Source organism: Takifugu flavidus, chromosome 12 (assembly GCF_003711565.1).
Source record: "Takifugu flavidus isolate HTHZ2018 chromosome 12, ASM371156v2, whole genome shotgun sequence".
NCBI classification, from domain to species: Eukaryota; Metazoa; Chordata; class Actinopteri; order Tetraodontiformes; family Tetraodontidae; genus Takifugu; species Takifugu flavidus.
Window position 1 is genome coordinate 8,554,635 of NC_079531.1, and position 16,846 is coordinate 8,571,480.

Genomic DNA, 16,846 nt, shown 5'->3' on the forward strand with positions numbered 1-16,846 from the left:
ATGGAAACTGGATCGCAAACCATGTTTCTGTCACACTTTCTTTCTTACAAATAAAATAGAGGGAAACTATGATACACGGCTGTTCTGCTTCGCTTACCTTCCAACTTCTCTGGCCTCCTGCACTCTCTCCTGTGTCGTATTGGGTTTCTGTCCCTTCCCTGTTATACTCGGAGTATTGAACTTTAGCGGAGTGTACTCTGTCCTGAGTCCAAAGGCAAGTCGGAGTTTTAAGTGGTGTCTGGGGCTTCAAGCGCTGCCTGAGGGTAACCAAGAAAATGAGTTGTGCGTATTTACCGACCGTCCGTGTGCTGCTCATGACAACAACAAACACGGGGGACTTCAAGTAACATGTGAGCTAAGACAGGTTTATTTATGATTACCTGCTAGACCAATGGTGGTCCAACAAAAGCACATTTGTTTGAGCTGACAAGATCACATAAATACAGCTAAACAGGGAGCCATTCAACCCAAACTCTTAACTTTTACTTCCAATTGCACAGCTGGTGGTGGGAGGTCGTGCCGGCTAAGATGCACATTTTGTTATCATTCGAACTCTGGGATGCATGACCCGCAGCGTAGTATTTATTTGTGCAGGAACGTTGTACTTTCCAGTGTCTGGATGACAAAACTAAACAAAATTAAATTGTCTTTTCCACCGAACCAGGTAGGGTCAGACACATGCACATGATAAGTACTTCAGTCCCAAATGGCTTCAGTCTCAACATTTCTTGACAGATTCCTTGTATTTACTCCAACAATGGAAAGGGGGAAAGCCTGGATTATCATGATTGATTGACAAAGAACTGATCAGTGCTTTCATATTTTTTACACCGATCCTCAGGAGGGTTGAGCAATTGAGCTGAGAATTGAACTAAATGCTTGGGAGAAGATAGATTGTTGTGAGGGTGCTTAGCTTCTGGACTCACATTGCATGCTCTACCTGTTCGCCAAGTCCTCAGTCGTGCCAGCGTGTGTTTGTTTTGACTAAGTCATGAAACTTCCATCATCTTTTTGTCTGACTCTCCTGGCACATTCCTCCTCATCATCAGTATCCTGCATCCTGCTGGATTCTAAGCTTGCTCCCCCCCTCTCTCTCTCCTTTCTCACGCTTAGCTACTCTTACCACAGACTTTTTGGCATTAACAATTGATGGAAACAAGTCCTTTGTAGAAACAGAAGGTTAGTCATCAGGCAGCGATTGCGAAATCTGTGACCCCATCAGGAAGCTTCGTGTACGGAGATGTTAAGGGATAACTTGGGTTTAAATAGCTGCTTTAAACTGTGCAAACATCAGCTGTGCTTATTACAGCTTTGCACATTACAATTCATCTATAGTCACTCATGTCCTATCCCCCACCTGGCTTCCCAGGTGGAATGTTCCATCCAGGTCTGTAAACAAATACATTTGCCAAATGACATAAATGTTCCAAGTCATTCACCTTTTCTTTCACATTCGCTATTTGCCAGCTCTTGAATCGCTGCCGTCATTTAGCAGTAACACAATAACTTTGCTTGTTCTGACAATGGAGACACATTTGTAAGCAAAGTATAATCATGCCGAAACAATTTTAAACAATTTTATCTCCAAAGACAAATATGGTTTCTGACATTGTGTGCCTGGGCAATTTCATGTATTTAAAAAAAATACAGTAATACTACAGTTGGAAGCACTTATTTATGTGCTTTTTAAGTTCATATCAAATCACCAAAATGAGGCTCAGCGCAGGTCTTAATGTAGGAAAACCCAGTTCACTCTTCAGCTGTCTTCTGTGCCTTTTCACATCATGTTTTGTTTTCTCTCATCAGTTAACAATAATAGTTTGGTGGTTATTATGAACTTGATTTTACGACATGAAATGAAGACAGTTTGATATTTCATATAAAGGAAAGTTGTGGGATAACCTTGAAATACATAAACAACTACAGTAATGACCAAGAGGCTTTTCTGTGAGTTTATAATGTTTATTTAACTAGATCAATCCCTCTCTGACTAATGTATTTTGTTTGTTTTGGTTATTTTTTCCATTTTTCAGGCTATGGCAGCTTGGGTGGTGGTGGACTCGGTGGTGGAGGACTTGGTGGCGGTGGACTCGGTGGTGGTGGTCTCGGTGGTGGTGGACAGGGTTTTGGTGGATTTGGAGGCTATGGAGGAGGTTATTTGCTTGGAAAAATGCAAAATCCTAAAAAAAATATTCATGAGATTCAAGGAGGGGTTAGGATGAGCCCGTTTAACTTTGTTTATTATGACCTCTTGTGTATTAAGCTCTGATTGGTTTGTATAGGTGGCCATGGTGGATATGGTGGAGGCGCTGGTGTTGGCTATCAGTTAGGAGTCGGACAGAAGGCTGCTAAAAGAGGTACCTGAAAAGAGGAAAAATGGAAATGGAACCATATTGCTTACTGCTAAACAACTTTGACATTTTTAGTGCTTACTTATTGTTCATGATGTGATAGAAATGGTTCTATGTCTAATATTTGTACGAAGGTTCTGCCTGTTAGATAGGTTTGGATCTTGGACCCAGCAGACAAAAAAGCAGAACACTTTTGTTTAACAGTTTCTGGAAGAAGACACAAACCAAGTTCCACTGAAGTTTTTAGCTGCTTGGTTAAATGCAACTGAACATTGAATGTCTAGGCATCATTTTTCATTTTACCTGTTATTTGCTAATGTCGTCATAGTTTTTGCTGACCAAAAAGATGTTGGAACAACATTGCAGCAGCCTAGATCAACGCCTGTCATAACTAATCTGACACCAAATCTGTCTTTGTAGGTGCGGGAGGTTCTCTGCTACCATATGGAGGTACGTTTTAGTTGCTTCATGCAAAGTGAGCATGGAGACAGAAGACACTTGGGAACGGATCTGCATGAGAGCATGCTTGCAAGACAAACCAAACAAATGTTTCTCATTACTGTCCAATGACCATGACAAATACAGTTTGGCAAACGCAGGTGTATTTTTATCACATACCTGCATATGTTTGACAGATTACAGACACTTCATCCAGAATGTAGTGAGACCCTAAAGCTCGTGCTCTATATCTGCACATGGCTTTTGCACGATAAAGTGTAGACTTATGAGGGTCGGTCATAGAGTGAGACATCCTATGGCGCAAAGCCTGCTTCTTAAATATTGGCTGGCTGTTGTGAAATGCCAAGGCAAATAGCCATTTTGTACTTATAAAAAGCATTACTTTCCCCAGAAGAGCAAAAAGCAAATCCTTCTGTGTTTTTTTTAACATACAGAAAAGTATTGCGCAGCATCTGTCAGGTATGGCCCATTTGAGATTAAAAGCTATCATAAACCAGCGTGTTTCATCCCAGTGCCAAGCTCTGTAGCCAGTGGGGCGGACAGCTCATTTCCTGCAGAGGAAAATAGCCAGAGAATTGAGGCGTTTGATGAGGCAATGCAAATGCCACGCACGCTGCCTGTCTCTCCTGATTAGACTTAACAGCAGCCATGTTGCTTTTGATCAGGACGTGATGACAGGCTCCCAGGGCTCTATTAACGGCTTTCAATACCAATGGACGCACTGACTTGCTGTGGACAATGTCAGATTTGACAAAAAAAGGCATGTTTGCTCAGCAACCTTTTGGGGGAAAAGGCCCCCTCTAGTGTTCAAGGTACCTATATGTTTTCTGTATTTAATCTCTGAACAGGGACTGGTGGGACTGTACTTGGGGCCGGAGTAGGACCTGGAGGAATTGGAACTGGAGCTGCAGGCAAGACGCAGACATGTCACGTTCTGACATTAACTAATGTTGTTTTTGTGATTTCTGCTTCCCAGGTGTTCTGGCAATCCTTACCAATCCTTTTTAAAAGTCACAGATTAACAGGCTAGAGCAAAAGCAGTTTCAGGCGCATTTGTCCTACACTTGTGTGACGTTCCATTTAATATTTTGACAGTCCCGGTTATTCCTCAAACTGGCCTTCCAGGAGGAACTGTTGGTGGAGCTGGAACGAAAGCTTCAAAAGTGCCAGGTTATGTACAGTGGCCTCAACATACAGTAATGCAGCTACAATGTTGAAATTATGTAGTCACCTATTTAGGTTTAGATCACTTTTCACATTTTTTTTTGCCAGTGAGGCAAATTAATCAATGATTACATCTAGGTTCAATCAATATTTGAGCCCTCAGGCTGATTCAAAGTGAGCAAGCTGCGTTTGTATCAGGATCCACATTAAAATCTTGTTGGTTTTCTGAAACCTAGCAACAAATGAACCAATGAACACACTTGATGGATATAATAAGAATGACGCATCCTTATTATCTTAAAATCTAGTTGGTTTTCTGAAACCTAGCAACAAATGAACCAACGAACACACTTGATGGAGATAATAAGGATGACGCATCCTTTCTTCTCTCAGGCCTGTTATTTTTGTAATGACTAATTTATTTATGAATTATCTGATCATCAAATGTGGATGCAGGGTGTTCTAACATCAGACCTTTGGGTTCTGCAGGTGTAGGGGTGCCCGGTCTTTTCCATGGTTTGGTGCCCGGACAAGGTTTGCCTCCTTCACTCAGTCATCATCTCTCTTTTCTTTCTTTTGTCTCTTCTCAATTTTTAAAGAATTTTGTGCACAAACGTATCAAAACACAGAACTGGCTTCATTTCGGTTTATTATGGTTATTTCAGGCTTTGGTGGACGTGGTGTCTTACCGGGGGTGGCCATCGGTTCCAATCTCATTCCCAAATCAAGTATGAATTTGTGAATTTTGTTCATTTTAATTTTTTTTGAAAACAACATTTTAGAAATTTTCTTTGAGTGTATCCTTATTCGATTCCTTACCCTTTTTTAATGTGGGGAATTTGTTTTACTTTGTCCTTCAGTTCCAGGGGTAGGACAAGGAACCCAAGGAGGTACCTTTACAGCAGAAATTAAACAAATCTATTTGTGGGCACTGTTCTTGGTAAGACATACCTGAATTTGCCTTGTTTTAGGTGGGTATGGTGGACAAATGCAGCCAGGAGTGTTCCACGGTTACCCCCTCACGTCCCCCAAAGGTCTGACCCTCATTTATACAGCAACATGCTGTCTTCATAGTCCTCTGCTACGGTCCTGCACTTGATATTCTGGGGTGGTGGATTATTCACTGTTGTCCAATCACATCTTTGTAGGAACTACATATTCCACTTTTGGACTGATAAAACATGTGAAATGCCATGTTCTGATCTACATTCCTATGTTAAAGTTTAAAACACTAAGTGGAAAAATCCTTCAAAGATAATATTCTGAATATTTGCATGTCTGCAGGATATGGAACAGCAGCCAAGGCTGCTAAATATGGTGAGAATATTCATGAGTTTGCACGTTTTTTTTATCATTTGCACTATGATTATATGTTTTTAGTGATTGAAAAACTTATTTACCTATTTATGAACAGGGGTTCCTGGAGGAGTCCCAGGAGGAATTCCAGGTGGAGTACCTGGAGGTTTTCCAGGAGGAGTTCCAGGAGGAGGCTTCCCAGGAGGAGTTCCAGGAGGAGGTTTCCCAGGAGGAGTTCCAGGAGGTTTTCCAGGAGGAGTTCCAGGAGGTTTTCCAGGAGGAGTTCCAGGAGGTTTTCCAGGAGGAGCACCACTTGGAGGAATTTCTCCAGCTAAAGCAGCTAAATATGGTACAATGTTGGAATAGAATTATCACGAGTTAATGTTGTGCAGCACTGTAAGCTGAAGGAGTTTATAAACGTTTTCATAGTTATCTTGGATCATTAATGATTTTTTTTTCTTTTTCTTTTTGTGAACTGGTGAAACACAAGGAGGGGCTGGTGGGTATGGAGGACTGGGTGGAACTGGAGGCCTGGGAGGTGGAGGACCAGGTGGATATTCAGCTGCTGCCAAGGCTGCAAAATATGGTGTGGCAGGTTTTTAATTTTCTTCATTAACATTTTCTCAACTTAACCCAAGATATTAAGACACGATAAAAGATTTTTCTGCTTACAAGGAAACACAACAAAATGTGATGTTTAACAGACTTAAAAGAGTTTTGACTTTCCACACTGTGACACCAAAAAAACAATAAAGCATCTTTTTGTGCAGGAGTGGGAGGACTGGGAGGAGCAGGAGGACTCGGAGGGGCAGGAGGACTGGGAGGGGCAGGAGGACTCGGAGGGGCAGGAGGACTCGGAGGACTAGGAGGAACTGGAGGATACAACGCTGCTGCCAAAGCTCAAAAATATGGTCATTCTATGCTTTTATTATCAAATACACAATTTTTATATTTAGAATTATTTGATTGTGAATGTTCTAAAATTAGTCATAGCCAATAGTTTTACATGGAAACTGTTTTGTTTTTTTTTGGTTTTTTTACTGCAATGCAGCCCAGGGAGCTGGAGGAAGAGTGATTCATAGAGGTGCAGGAGGACTGGGAGGAACTGGCCTGGGAGGAACAGGACTCGGTGGAACAGGACTGAGTGGATTGGGACTGGGAGGAACCGGAGGGTATAATGCTGCTGCCAAAGCTCAGAAATATGGTAATTACTTGATGAAGTATCCTTCTTTGAGATGCAGGGAACTAACACAAAAATCCTTTTAATCTTTGATGTTACAATGTTGAATTACACCACTGGTTCCACATGAAAGGAATGTTGTCTTCTACTGTAGCACAGGCACTAGGGGGAGCCGGAGCTCTTGGTGGGGCAGGACTGGGAGGAACAGGACTGGGAGGAACAGGACTGGGAGGTACCGGAGGAGTGGGAGGAGGAACGTACTCTGCTGCCGCCAAAGCAGCTAAATATGGTACCCACAATTTATTCAAAGATCTAAAAATTAGACTCATGCTGTTGCCAACATTGCAGTGTGAAAAGCACTAGATGGGAATAGGGACTCACAACTAATTTCGGCCATAAACATCCAGGTGGAGGTGCAGGCATAGTTCCTGGAGGTGGACCAGGTGGTGTAATCCCAGGAAGGGTGCCAGGATATTTACCAGGATATGGATGTAAGCACAACCCAAGTTTGCTCAACTGGTAATTCCCATTTAATATCATCCCTGTGTTGTGTTGCAGCTTTGTCAACCGGTGGGCTACCCTACGGTGAGACTACAGCAGACTATTCACGCAGCTCATGTGCAGGTATTATGACAACTGGCTAATAATGTGATTCGAAGTAGGAGTCCCAGGAGGAGGTGCAGTTCCAGGAGGTCCGGGACAGTTCTTTCCTGGTGGGGGCGTTTATGGTGGTAAATGAAAGCATTTACAGGAGAATTTGTCACAACAGTGTCTGTCTCGATTTAACTTAAATCCTGCTTCTCCTGACAGGCTATGGAGGCAAACCCCCAAAATATGGTAGGAATGTTATTTATATATACTTATAATAATTGGAATAATTAATAATAATATGACTTATAATATTAATCCCAGGAGGAGTTGGGGTCATCCCAGGAGGAGTTGGGGTCATCCCTGGAGGAGTTGGGGTCATCCCAGGAGGAGTTGGGGTCATCCCTGGAGGAGTTGGGGTCATCCCAGGAGGAGTTGGGGTCATCCCAGGAGGAGTTGGGGTCATCCCTGGAGGAGTTGGGGTCATCCCAGGAGGAGTTGGGGTCATCCCTGGAGGAGTAGGAGGATACTCTGCTGCCAAAGCTGCTAAATATGGTAGAATAAACAAGTGGGCGCAAACATAATTATGGTTTAATTAGATTAAAACATATCAATGTCTGTTTATTAGGTTTAACAGGAGGGGTCGGGGGGGCTCTGCCAGTGGGAGGAGTGGGTGGAGGTAGGACAGGAATATTGTCATTTTACCACTTGTGTGATTATTGCTGTTTGATTATGATTCTGACAAAGGTTTGTTTTTACAGGCTACCCCGGCGGGGTAAAACCACCAAAGCCTGGTGAGTTCTTAGAGTGCTGGAACTTTCTAATATATGAGCCACATACGTAGTTCCCCTGAGCAGCTACACTGCTGACACTACTGTGTGTTTATGCCTGTCTTTGGGAGCAGGACTTGTTGTGCCAGGAGCTACTCCAGGTTCAGTCATTAGTGGTGTTCCTGATGGTGATTCTGGAAAACCAGGTTAAATTTAAACAATAAATTCTCTTCTATGATGAACATTCTTGCCCTCATGGATGACCTTTCGAACCTGCTGTTGCAGCCAAAGAAACCGGTCCCGCTGGAACTCCTCGGCCAGGTACCGCAAAAAAAAAGAAGGATAAAGTCCACAACAGACAGAATATTTTTCAGTTATTTTAGGGTTAGAATTGCTGCATTTTCACAACTTTGTTCAACTTTTCCATCTATCTTGCCCACAGTTTGTTTTGTTACTGCTTATGCTACAAGCCATTGACCACCTCTAGCTTTCTTCTTCTGGCACTATCAGGGTTCATCTAAAAGCTTCTGGATCTTCTGATCTCCGCTCGGGCACCTGTTCTAAGTACTATCAATGAAACCGGAACCTGTTGTCTTTTGGCAGGGCCCACGCCTATTGCCGAAACCGGCATGGCCCCCGAGATCCCCCAGTCGAGTAAGAGTTGCTGCTTGCATGAACATTTGAACTTTTACGTGAACTCTGTGACAGTTCCTGTAAACCCGACCAAATTCTAAAACATAGCAGATACGGTTATAGTCCAAAACTGTGAGTGTCTACTTCAATTGTAGAGACATGAGATATTAGTCGTCTCATATATCTGCCTTTCCTCAAATATAATGAAATGAGATTTCAAGAAGTTTGGTCTTTTTCCTAAGACCGAGAAGCGGAACAAGCTTAATGGTGTATCTGGACATCTAAGCTCAGGAAGACATCTTTACATTCCTTCAGTCCTGTTTCTATTAATGAGGAAATGTGGTTTAAAATAGGATTTATAATGGGAACAATTCACCACATCTTTGTAACTTCAGGACAGTAACGTTCACCAGTGCCTCTGCTGCAGTTCAGTAAATATCATTAACATCTCTATGTTCTAAAGTTCTCATAGACTTCAAAAGATATCCCAGATATCCCAGTTCCAACAACTCATTGCATCAATCACTCATTCATCTATATCAAAGCTATCGGATCAGCAGAACCTCAGATAGTTGCTTTTGATGATGATCCATGACCTTCACCACCACTCTGAACAGATGAATTACGTTTGATAATTTCCTGATACGGGCCCGAGGCCTCAGAACATTCTGCTGGTTCGTCACAGAATTCAAATCAAGAGTTGAAGAAGTTTCCAGACAAGTTATTTGTGAGCAGTTTTGGCCATTTCTTCAGTACGTTTGATCTGTGTTTCGTTCATTGTGCTGCTGGAAAACGCAACTGCCTCCAAGATCCAACCTTCTGACTGGTGACGCCACATTTCCGTGAATACTCTGGAGACGCTTGTCCTGTCTCATTATTCTGGTTTTGTCACCAGTTCATTTGGTGAAACAGTCTCCAACAGGACGCCACACTGAAATTGATCCCTAGGTTTCTCAAACGGCAGATTTGCTCCAAAGATTTAAAGAAATCTTAATTTCAGAAAGAAATTTTAATAAAACTGGAGCCTTCAGGTACCTTTGACTGAAATACTCAGAAATTATTGGCTGTTGTAAAATGATTTAGGATCTTTTTCCTCTTGGAAAGAGTTTAACACTCAAGTGTTGAAAATCATCAGTTTTAAGATTCAACTCATTGGCAATTTCTTTTTAACTAACAGCTTGTTCTGCTTCTGTTGCTTTAAAGCATATTAGTGATCATTTTTCAGTAATTGCAATATATGAAAAACAATACAGCCTAAATGGATCAGCAGTGAAATGTCATTTGCACATATTTTATTGCTTTTACAGATGCTTTTTCCACTCTTTGTGCATTCTGCAGCAGGGAATTCATTTAATGAACTGTTGTCACAAAAGCTGAGGGATGTATACCATGTTATAACATGTTTAGTGAAAAGGTTATAAATTGTATGACCTGTGAATCTTACTATACAGCACAACATTTGCTTTTATTGTTGTCTTAACTTGGTTTTTATCATTCTTTTAAATAGTTTTTTTTTTAAAATCTCTATTTATGTAGTCATTATATATATAGCTGTTAAATGATACATATTAAATTAAAAGTTTGTTTTTTCTTGAATTACTAATTTCTTTCTATTCTTTCCTTTACTCCATTCTGATGTGATGGACATATGAAACCAGGCGGTGAGTCTGACATAAGCTACTTTTGCAGTTAGTGATTTTAATTTTTTATTAATCATGATTATGACATTTTTCCCCCACGCTGTTTTAACAGTTTCTGGAGGAATCATTCAGCCTAGCAGTAAGTTGTTTTTTTCACTTTCTTTTCTTTTTTTCTTACCTATTTCTAACTAATATTATTGAATTGATTCTCGGCCTGATGAAACTTTCCTTTAATTTTACAGCTGGGACAAGTATTGGTAAATATAGGCAGTTATTTTACTATTCAAATGAACCAAAGAACAATATTTTGCAGAATGCATCAGCTGTGTACTGTGTGTAATATGCATATAGGGGGAGTCGGTATTCCAGCGCCATCTGGTGGTAAGACTATTTTTTATTTTCTTGTTATTCCGATAAAATTTCGGTTCGTAACATTTGATGTATACATTCACGATAATTACATATTATATATTTACAATAATAATCTTATTTTACTTATTTAACCAAATATGTATCGACATATTTAAAAATCATCTTTAATACCTATCATTATTACCAGATAGCCATTATAGTCGGTTTTATTTTGTTTAAAAACACGATTTTTAATTCCAGTTCTAATTTCTAATTAAATCTGCAAATATAAAACGGTAACTTTGATGAAATTGAATCAAATTAGATTTTTTAATAATCCGACAAGTCTGTCTTCACTGCTTGTTGACAGCTAAATTGCATACTGTCTTGTGTCATTTGATTAAAAGTTTGTTTTCCCTCTTTTAGATGGAGTCCTACAGCCTACAGGTGAATCAACACTCTACTTAGGAACGAATGAATGGATTCATTTTAAATTCGTTTAAATTCGTTGAGATGCAATGTACCTCTGTTGCCACACGATGGCGACATACAGCTTAGTCTCCTGCAGCCTGACACGCAACGCTGTTATTTTCAGGTGCTGGTTTAGGCGCCGGTGGAAAAGCACCTAAACCACTTTTACCAGGTAAATATATAAAGTCACACACAAGCGCGTGCACATAGTGGGGTGCATTCATGAAATGACGGTGTCCAATGTTTTGATTATACTTTAGCAACATAAAGAAAATAAGACAATTCAGTCCATATAACACATGAAAGGTGCACCAATTTATAGTTACAGGTTTCTCCACTAATTCATCTCTTTTTACTTATACTGAATAGGTGCTGGTGGTGTAGGACTTGTTCCAGGTGCTGGTGGTGTAGGACTTGTTCCAGGTGCTGTGGGTACAGGACTTGTTCCAGGTGCTGGTGGATACCCCTATGGTGTAAATTATGGAGGCAAGGTCCCTCTATTTTTTCCTGCAACTGTTCTGTTGAATTGCTGTGTCTTTACCTTCTGTCCTATGGTGTAGTTCCTTATGGTGTGGGCACTGGAACCTTACCTGGAGCCAAACCTTTGAAACCTCCAGGTACTGCATGTGTTTGTGTATCTGAATGAACCATCTACAACATGAATTGTAAATGCAGACATCCTTTGTGTTTGACTCATTCTAGTTTGCATAAAAAGGCCCATTCATGCATTGTGTGATTCTGTTGCAGTAGGTGGAGGTGGAGTAGGAGTAGGCGGTGGAGTAGGAATCCCTCTGACAGCAGGAGGATTTCCAGGTCACAATGTGTTTTGTTATTTAAATGAAAGACAAACTACCTGAAACATTTTAGCTACCTTAGCTTAGAGAGGAGTTAATTTGACAAATGATCAAATATTTGTTAGTCACTGTGATTATGCTGTGCTAATACATATATTTACTCACTTTTAAGGGAAATCAACGTTCTGCCCAGTGCTCAAAGTGACAGTTGTTGTGAAGATGTTATCACACTAAACTTCCTGTGCAGGAAATTATGCTGATAAAGTGTCTGTGTTCAAAAATGGAAACACCAACTTGTGTGTAGATGGAGCAATAATGTTGACATGTCTTATTAGAGGCTGTGTGTGTGTGTGTGTGTGTGTGTGTGTGTGTGTGTGTGTGTGTGTGTGTGTGTTGTGTGTGTGTGTGTGTGTGTGTGCGTGCGTGCGTGTGTGTGTGTGTGTGTGTGTGTGTGTGAGGGGGGGAGAAAGAGATAGTGTGTTGACTCCAGTCTCGTGTCTCATGTGACAGGCGGGTTGACGTATCCCTCTGCAACAGGAAACGGCGCCAGCATTGGATCTAAACCACCCAAAGCAGGTTGTGTGAACAGGGCAGCTGGGGCACTGTTTATTAGCTGTTTATTACAATGGAGAATCTGCTGATTCGTTTTGAAGCATGTTTGCAAGTACAAACAGCCCATTATTTCTAGTTGGGGTCTGAGTATGTTCATTTATACTGTGTGCAAAATCAAAGTGTGGCTGTTTAGAGATAGCTCACATCCCCTGGAGACCTCAGCCTTAGCACAGCAATACTCAGAAGGAAGTTTGAAGGAGGAGAATAGAATTACAGATACCAGAATAACCATCTTGGAGCACTGCACCCTGCTGTTTGCACCGCACAGTCTTTTATAGTCTTATAACAGTGATTCTTTAAATAAAGCATCTGTTTGCTACAATGTGAATGTGGCCCAACTCTTCCCTGCTTTGGAAACAGTCAGATCACAGCAGTCTAACATCTGTATTTGTTGTGCACATGAACAGGTTATGGTGTTCTTGGGGGTGGTGGGATATACCAGCCAGGTAATAGTCTCCACATTTACTGTTTAACTTAATAAAGTAGCTGTGTGATAATGGAATCACTGGCACTTAATTTCACAGGTGTGGTACCCGGATATGGAGGACTTTACCCCCAACAGTACCCCCAAGGTAGAGCTGCTTTCACTTGCTTGCATAAAAATAAATATTATGGGCACATCAATACACTGAGAAATGGTACTGTTTGTTTTAGTGTGAGCTCCTCCCGCAGCATAACCAGCAACACAATATTCCAATGATATTCTGTGCAGCCTTTTAAAAAGGATCATCTGCAACTAAATTGATCAAAATATTTTAATCATTCCTCATTTCTGCCTCCTCATTCTAAGTATAGTTATTCTTTTTATGTCTGTGTTGCTGCTGAAAGGTTTCCTAAGGCCTCATTACTAGTTGCTCAGGCACACAGGGAACAGGCTTTAACTTTTCATCCGTTTCCCGATCAGGAGGCGGATTATTGCACAGCTGCCAGCAGTCAGGTAACACGGCTGGACTGGTGAAAGAACGGTAGTTCTGATCCATCCAAGAGCACCAGTGGACTTTCAAAGAGAGCATAAAGAAACAGAGAGATGAGCTACAGCAGAAATTTACCTCCCCTGGTTCACAAAACAACATCAGTCATGTAAAATCCCTTTTCTCTCTTTTCCTTTGTGCTAAAAGCTTTCACCAAATCTCAAACTAAATACTTTTACTTCCTTTTAAACTGATTGAAAAACAGTTTCTAGTTGATACGCAGCAGATGATATCTGGAAACTTGAAAAGTCCTGAATAACTGTTGGGGGTGGAGCCAAATCCAAATTTACTCATGCAAACACACATTTTTGACATAAATGCTTGAATGGTTCAGGGAGAATCCAGCTCAAGGACTTTTCAATTTTAATAAAAATCATTTTTTTCTGTTTTCCTAAACTAATGAACTCACACCTAAGTTTGGGTTACATTGAGGAATTAAAGGTTTGAGTATCACAGGCTTCCAATGCTCTCAATTACTACAGAAAGAGGAATGAATCACAATATATTAATGGTTTTTGATTCCAATTTATGAAAACAGAAAAATAGGGCTGCAGGTACTTTCAAACAAGCCAGATTTCCTGTAAAGAGCCCATGTGGATCCCCTGGAACCAGAACCTAACTGATTCTGTTAAAGGGTTAAAAGTTTGATCTTAGTGCTGCCCCACATGATCTCATCCTTTCTTCATCTTCATCTTTGGGTTATTTAGGTGGGTACGTGCCAGCCCCGCTGACTCCTCAGCAAGGTGAGCAATGCACTTTCCTTTTTGTTTTTATTTTTATAAAAAAAGAAAGAAAGAAAGAGCACCATTTAAAGTCTGAATCTTTCGGAATTTTACAAAATCTCTAGTCAATAAAAGAGTGATGCAAATTCTGGCCAGCGTGAATGCTCAGGCTGATCTAGTGGTGAAACGTGTGGTGTTGCTCTGCTCGTTAACACTCAGTGTTGATGTTTCTGGCCCTTGTAATTTTAATATAGGCAGTGAAACAACGTTGTTTATGACTCCAATTACCACTCGGACAGCAAATATCTGCCTGTTTGTTTGCAGCCAAAGCAGCAAAGTACGGTGCTCTGCAGGGTTTCCTCGGAGGTGCAGGAGGGGCGTTCAGAGGTGAGATGTGTGTGTGTGTGCGTGTGTGTGTGTGTGTGGTCAGCAGGGAGGAACAGCTGGATCAAACTGTTGCTTTTTGCTGCAGGGGGTGCCGCAGGATGCCAGGGTAAATTCTGCGGGAGGAGGAAGTAAAAGGATCTCTTGAGATTCGGAGTGACCTCAAGAAACTATGGTGCTACTGCATGATCTAGAATGTACATTTTATATGCAATCAAGCCCCATTAGAAGCCATATAGAGAAATTTGTTACTTGACTTCATTGTTTTTTTATTAAAAAGCCAAAACCCACCGACCCAGAATTTTGTACACGTTCTGAAGTGATGGAGGCTGTTTTTGAAGGTGCCTTTAACCTCTAACATGGTCAGATAAACCAGCCTTTTCTCTCTTTATCAAACCAGCCTACATAGAATACATTTGGCATGTGTGCGTGCTTCCTGTGCATGTGTTTGTTTGTTCTTTTTGTCGCCTGCATATACTAGTACTGTTGTTTGCATGGCTGTCGGAACCCAGTCTGTGTGACCTAGGCCTGATTTCTCCCTTAGTTTTAATCCCAGAGGAAGGTGAACTGTAAGGCCCGTCCCCTCTCAGAGTTGAGGCCTGTCCAAAAAAAACGGATAAAATCCGGCCAATCTCGGCATCTGTTCTGGCTCCGCTCTGATCTCCGCTGCTATTTTTAGACCTGCTTGGTATAAAGCGGCGGGAACTGGGACTCTGGCCGACCCATCCGCTCTCAGCAACTTTGCAGATTTACTGCAGTTCAGCTTCCTCAGCAGTTTTTAGCCCTGCCCCTCATGTTTGCTTCATTTCCTGCTCTGAGAAACAGCATTCTGAAGATAACCAAGGTGTCAATGATGGCAGGAGAACCAGACTGTGTTCAAACATGACTCAGATGCTCCTTTGGCATGTACATTATGTATGAATGTCTATGTGTTGTGGGATCAAAGCTTTAGTCTCATTGCAGCAGTTATTTACACTTATGTACCTTGTAATTACTCAAGATATTTTTGCACCATAATTTGACTCATATCTGTATTGTTTATCTGGAGTGTGTGAATATAAACAACCTATTTTAAGTACTAGTTTTTCCATTTATTCTCTCAAAGTGTTATATGAATCATAAGCTCCCATTGTTCTTCATTTACGTGAGCGGCTCTCTGACCAATGCGCTGTTGCCAAGTGACCCCATATCTTAATGTAATTATGTACTGTATTATTGTTTTTTTTCTACTCCATTTGATGTTAGCTGGCTTCAGTTCCTTCCCTCAGTGCTGTGTAAGAACAGTTTTTGAGCCTCATTGGGTTAGACCTTGTCTTATGTGCCGTGGGATACTCTTCATCTTTATTTAAAACTGTTTTTAAAAGGAGGAACAGTGTGATTTTTGCACTTTTTATGTCTCCACGACACACGTGTGACTCGTTCCCGGATATCCTGGCATTATTTGCTTCATTAAGTAACTAATAAAATGTGTGAAAGGGTCCTGCTTTGTGCTTTTCCTCCTCTTTCTCCTACATTCCACAGTGGTGGCTGCTTGACCTGAGTAGATGAAAACCACCTGAGTTCAAGCCAGAAACCACATCAAAATAACACGTGGGGGCAACATTCCGTCCTCTCGAATGTCTATAGTTCCTCCCAAATCTCTGCTGACAACAAATCTGCAGACATTTCTGCTCTGAAAAGACTAAACTCTGTTCTTGTTGTGCCAGTTGAAAATAATGAAGTTCTATAGAAATCATGTTAGTCCACTGAACCAAGTCGCAGCCTTTCAGAGTAGTGTCAACATTTTATCAGTCCCTCAAACGTTACACCACTAGAAATACATAATAATGACAATATAATCCAGTGTGGTTGTGTAGTTTTAATACTAGCTGCACATTTTGAAACAAGTATAGATGAATTTATGTTCAAAACATCTACAAAGATGCTGTGGATTTTGACCGATGAATGATATGATACGAGATATGACAACTCAACTCGAGATAGGACTCACACATAAGCTCCTATAGGACCATTTTAATTGAACGTTTCTCTTCAAACACAATAACTGTGCAGTTAAGTTCCAGGTGTCCATAAGCTAAATAAGCGGCGCTGATAAACTAAACCAGAAATGGGATGTCTCTACTTCTATACGTGACACCGCTAGGTACACTTCTGCTTTGATGCACTGACCAGAGTCATATCACATAGGCTACCTCATTGCTACATCTGTAGCCCAGTAACAAAATTCTTAGTTTTTTGTCTAATTCACAACGTTTTAAAAGATTATTTTGATAGGATTTTAAATAAAATAATAAGCTCATTTCAGAGTTTTACTTGGACGTTTTTGTTTCTTCGATTAAAATTAAGGAAGAAATCTGCAAAGTTGCAGCTAATGGGCTACTTGGAATAGAAGCCCATTAGCTGCAACTACGCAGATTTATTTTTCTTTTCTGGCCTTTTAACGTATAGAAAATAATTCAG

General features: G+C 40.9%; 1 protein-coding gene across 1 annotated transcript in view; it reads left to right on the forward strand.

The window, feature by feature from the left end:
- elna (elastin a) overlaps window positions 1-15,866 on the forward strand; it is a 34,539-nt gene extending 18,673 nt beyond the window's left edge. Inside the window, exons 6-45 of the mRNA XM_057050328.1 lie at window positions 2,034-2,153; window positions 2,283-2,357; window positions 2,772-2,801; window positions 3,659-3,721; window positions 3,906-3,980; window positions 4,464-4,508; window positions 4,640-4,702; window positions 4,835-4,864; window positions 4,946-5,008; window positions 5,259-5,291; window positions 5,389-5,619; window positions 5,761-5,856; window positions 6,041-6,181; window positions 6,322-6,474; window positions 6,605-6,739; window positions 6,858-6,941; window positions 7,009-7,035; window positions 7,113-7,181; window positions 7,261-7,287; window positions 7,363-7,593; window positions 7,667-7,717; window positions 7,800-7,832; window positions 7,943-8,014; window positions 8,094-8,129; window positions 8,412-8,537; window positions 10,194-10,220; window positions 10,324-10,338; window positions 10,433-10,462; window positions 10,859-10,879; window positions 11,028-11,075; window positions 11,273-11,389; window positions 11,464-11,520; window positions 11,651-11,716; window positions 12,208-12,273; window positions 12,717-12,755; window positions 12,834-12,881; window positions 13,214-13,246; window positions 13,988-14,023; window positions 14,327-14,389; window positions 14,475-15,866. Coding sequence (XP_056906308.1) covers window positions 2,034-2,153; window positions 2,283-2,357; window positions 2,772-2,801; window positions 3,659-3,721; window positions 3,906-3,980; window positions 4,464-4,508; window positions 4,640-4,702; window positions 4,835-4,864; window positions 4,946-5,008; window positions 5,259-5,291; window positions 5,389-5,619; window positions 5,761-5,856; window positions 6,041-6,181; window positions 6,322-6,474; window positions 6,605-6,739; window positions 6,858-6,941; window positions 7,009-7,035; window positions 7,113-7,181; window positions 7,261-7,287; window positions 7,363-7,593; window positions 7,667-7,717; window positions 7,800-7,832; window positions 7,943-8,014; window positions 8,094-8,129; window positions 8,412-8,537; window positions 10,194-10,220; window positions 10,324-10,338; window positions 10,433-10,462; window positions 10,859-10,879; window positions 11,028-11,075; window positions 11,273-11,389; window positions 11,464-11,520; window positions 11,651-11,716; window positions 12,208-12,273; window positions 12,717-12,755; window positions 12,834-12,881; window positions 13,214-13,246; window positions 13,988-14,023; window positions 14,327-14,389; window positions 14,475-14,521 — 2,822 coding nt within the window. The 3' untranslated portion in view covers window positions 14,522-15,866. The remainder of the gene's footprint in view (window positions 1-2,033; window positions 2,154-2,282; window positions 2,358-2,771; window positions 2,802-3,658; window positions 3,722-3,905; window positions 3,981-4,463; window positions 4,509-4,639; window positions 4,703-4,834; window positions 4,865-4,945; window positions 5,009-5,258; window positions 5,292-5,388; window positions 5,620-5,760; window positions 5,857-6,040; window positions 6,182-6,321; window positions 6,475-6,604; window positions 6,740-6,857; window positions 6,942-7,008; window positions 7,036-7,112; window positions 7,182-7,260; window positions 7,288-7,362; window positions 7,594-7,666; window positions 7,718-7,799; window positions 7,833-7,942; window positions 8,015-8,093; window positions 8,130-8,411; window positions 8,538-10,193; window positions 10,221-10,323; window positions 10,339-10,432; window positions 10,463-10,858; window positions 10,880-11,027; window positions 11,076-11,272; window positions 11,390-11,463; window positions 11,521-11,650; window positions 11,717-12,207; window positions 12,274-12,716; window positions 12,756-12,833; window positions 12,882-13,213; window positions 13,247-13,987; window positions 14,024-14,326; window positions 14,390-14,474) is intronic.
- The last annotated feature ends 980 nt before the right edge of the window (window positions 15,867-16,846 follow it).